Below are 3,465 nucleotides of genomic sequence, written 5' to 3'. Positions count from 1 at the left end.
TGGCTACAAAGGCAAATCTTAGAGCAAACTTTACCTTCACCATCCATGGCTTTCTTTGCAAATGAAGGCCTCAGCAATCACCCTAAAGTTTATTTGGAATAGAAGAAACTATCTTGCTTTCAAGAGCAAAGCAGTCCTTTGTGGCTATGGATGCAGTTCAAATGCTGAACGAAGAAATGCTTACAGTGTTAAAGCCTCTTTGGAGGTCTCATTGGACATTCAGCTGTTTGCTAGGGAGCTAAGAAGCATGGCCGAGTAACTTTTGTTAACAGGTGCTCTTTTTGGTCCTGAGACTTACTACGCTTTCAAGTGTTGTATCTACTTATACATTAATATCAACTTCGCATTTCTTTCTTTTTTTTAAGCTTAGCACTGCTTGCATGCCTTCTCCACAGACAACGTGCGCTATTACCTGTCAATACCGAACCTAAAACGCTTAGAGGACGACGCCAAACAGGTCGGAAGACGGAGAAATTAACCGATTAAACATTTCTTATTTTAATGGCGTATAAAAGAAAATAAACAAAGTAACGCAAGACAGAGGTGGCAACGAAACAATTTAGACACCTTGAGCTATGGTTTGGTAAGTACACAAGACGAATTAAGGCTTTCACGGCACAGAGGCAAGCATCGCTCCATGGCAGTGCGTGACGTTGCGTGCGCGCGCCTGCCTGTTAATCTGAACCTGCGGAGCGAGAGGGCGATGAAGAAGGCGATGGCGAGGCTGTAGGGGCTTGGACGAGACGAGCACTTCGCCTCAGAGGCCGATTCTTCTGATGTAGAAACTCTTCGAGCCCGTCATCGCTGTCGCTCGAGGACGAAGCATCGTCTTCTCGCTCTCTCAGAAGGGCCTTCCTCACCTTCCCTGTCCTGCCTTTCTTGCCAAGTGCTTGAAGCTCCGCCATGGAGCTCCATCTGGTGCAGCTGCGCACAGAGACCTTCTTCTCGGCTGTGGCAGGTACAAATTCAGGCGAGGATGATTTCTTCCTGCCCGCCTTCCGGTCTTCCGTTCCGCGCAGGGTCTCTGGGGGGGAGAGAGGCTGCTCCTGATCCCCCTCGCCATCGCCAGACCTCGACCTCCTACGAACGATCCTTCTTCTCCCGCCATTCTTCTTCTCGGCGGTGGCAGGCACGAACTCCTCCCCGCCTTCCTCCCCTTCCTCCTCAGATTCGGAATATCGCCCCCTCAGCCGCTGCAGAGGCGTGGCAGCTTCCATGGCTTCGCGCTTCCTCTTCTTGAGGACGGCAGGCTGCTCCTTCTCAGAGATAGCTTCCTTCTGCACCTGCTGTTTCTTCTCAAGAACTGCTCCATTTTGCTTCTGACGCGCTCGCCTCTCAGCTAGAACTTCCTTCTGATGCTTCTTGTCAGTCATGACGACCTTCTGCTCTTGAGGCTTCTTCTCCTTTAGGGTTTCAGAATGCGGAACATCATCGCCTTCCTCTTCTTCTTCTTCTTCTTCCTGCTTCTCCTGCAGCGCCCTGAGCTTGCGCACGCTACCCTCGATCTTGCCCTGCATGCGCATGCGCTTGTAGGAAAGCCCGCCCATGGACCAGTGAGCGTCCCTGGCCCAGGAAAGTAGCGCGTCGTTGGCAGAGGGAGGGGGGTCGACGCGATGGTCATTGAATTTGACATCGGGGTAGATGCGAGGCCGGGGCACGCTGTGCCCATAGAACTGCGTGAGCTTGAGGGGAAGCACCATGGCTAAATGCTTTGATCGATGGATTAGGGAAGTGACAGCAGAGGAAGATCCTCGAATACGCAGAGAGAGTGTGTGTGTTTGGGAGTATGTATGTGCGAGCGCGCGCGCGTATGAGTACGAGAGAGAGAGAGAGAGAGAGAGAGAGAGAGCTTCGGCTATGGCGTCGCAGAGGCAGAACGTGAATATTGCGATGGTGGTTGCTCCGTCTTTATGCGACGAAGAAACTCCATTATTTGGCGGCAAAACAAGTGACGCGGGAAAAATCGTCCACGTTATTTGGCGGGAAAAACCTTTGATTATCATACAGTTCTTGACACCACTTCGTAGTTGCCAACATCTTTTGTTCTAAACAATGCGCAACGGGATGTACATATTATTACATTGTCAACATTCACAGCTTCCAAGAGTTCAAAAGAGCTATCAAACGCGAACGGGTTGTAGCTTACCTTTCACAAACATACATGATCCAAACAAAAAGAACATTGTTGATAGCTAGGGCAAAGTACCATGCCACCTAACAAGTCCCTTGTTGGAATCACTACATAAGTAAAATTTCTCCTCTCAAACATGCCTTCACCTTTATAAGGCAAGGCTTCAGAAAAAAGAGTTGGCAACATATTGATGACAAAATCAAGAGATCGAGAGTTACAATGTCAATCAAGAGATCATAAAAAGGCCCAATGTATCTAGCAAAAGGGAGCCAAGAGACAAGAAGGAAAACCATGTCAAAATATCATTCTTTCGACCAATCATGTTTTGTGTTTCTTAGTTACTAACTAGTCTGGCCAGCGTTGCTAGCTAGACCTGCTACCACGCTTTGCACGGTTTGTTTCCTAGCAAAGCTCATGAGGCTTCACCTTGTTCGTTTTATCCCTTTGCTCACAAAAGCATGAAAAATAGCACACTTCGAGCACAATGCAATAAGCACTCCACGCCAAGTCCATAAAATTCCATGAGTTAGAAAAGGCTCTTCGTTGAAATCACTCAAAAAAGTATGCAATAAATGCTATATACTTGCTCTTTACAAAGAACAATCAACATATGTTTGTTTGCATGCTACAATCCATTCATTCGTGAGAATATGATTTTGTGAATTCTGTGTGTGTGTGTGTGTGTGTGTGTGTGTGTGTGTGTGTGTGTGTGTGTGTGTGTGCAGCTCATGCTTTATCATAGTATTATTGCACCAAGATCTATCTTTGTTAAGACATGCAATTGTGTATATCACATGAGTAGAATTAGTTCATGTCTATTCAATAAATATATGCGAGGAACATGGCTATATATTTTTGCATTCATTTTTCAATAAAGACTTACATTTGTGAGAACCTGATTTTGTGAACTCTCTCTCTCTCTCTCTCTCTCTCTCTCTCTCTCTCTCTCTCTCTCTCTCTCTCTCTCTCTCTCTCTCTCTCTCTCTCTCTCTCTCTCTCTCTCTCTCTCTCTCTCTCTCTCTCTCTCTCTCTCTCTCTCTCTTTGTGCGTGTGCTTTATCATAGTATTGATACACCTCCATCTACCTTTGTTAATATATGTAGTTGTGCATATCACATAAATAGAGTTAGTTCCTATCTATTCAATAAATACATCAAGGAACACAACTACATATTTTTGCATTCATTTTTCAGTAAAGACTTACAAATAATGAAAAAAAGTTTGACAAAGCAAGCAACACTCAATGTCCAACACACATATTGCACAAGTCAATTCAATGTTTAGACTCATGAGATGTCATTTGACAATCAAACCATACAGAGGATAACAAAAGC

The 3,465-nt window shown here is 45.7% G+C and overlaps 1 protein-coding gene across 1 annotated transcript; it reads right to left on the bottom strand.

Annotated features, from left to right (window-relative positions):
• Nucleotides 1-526: 526 nt before the first annotated feature.
• Nucleotides 527-1,880, bottom strand: LOC148014455 (uncharacterized). The gene has a single exon (XM_087666607.1). The coding sequence runs from the start codon at nucleotides 1,698-1,700 to the stop codon at nucleotides 675-677; it is 1,026 nt and encodes a 341-aa protein (XP_087522733.1). The 5' UTR covers nucleotides 1,701-1,880; the 3' UTR covers nucleotides 527-674.
• Between the last annotated feature and the right edge of the window lie 1,585 nt (nucleotides 1,881-3,465).

The sequence above is a fragment of the Lygodium microphyllum genome, chromosome 25, assembly GCF_053477565.2.
Source record: "Lygodium microphyllum isolate KBCC chromosome 25, Lygodium_microphyllum_v1.1.10, whole genome shotgun sequence".
Classification (NCBI taxonomy): Eukaryota; Viridiplantae; Streptophyta; class Polypodiopsida; order Schizaeales; family Lygodiaceae; genus Lygodium; species Lygodium microphyllum.
This window is presented reverse-complemented; position numbering and strand designations above follow the sequence as displayed.

Coding starts and splice junctions, on each gene's coding strand:
- LOC148014455 (XM_087666607.1), bottom strand. CDS start 1,700: ATGGTGCTTCCCCTCAAGCTCACGCAGTTCTATGGGCACAGCGTGCCC.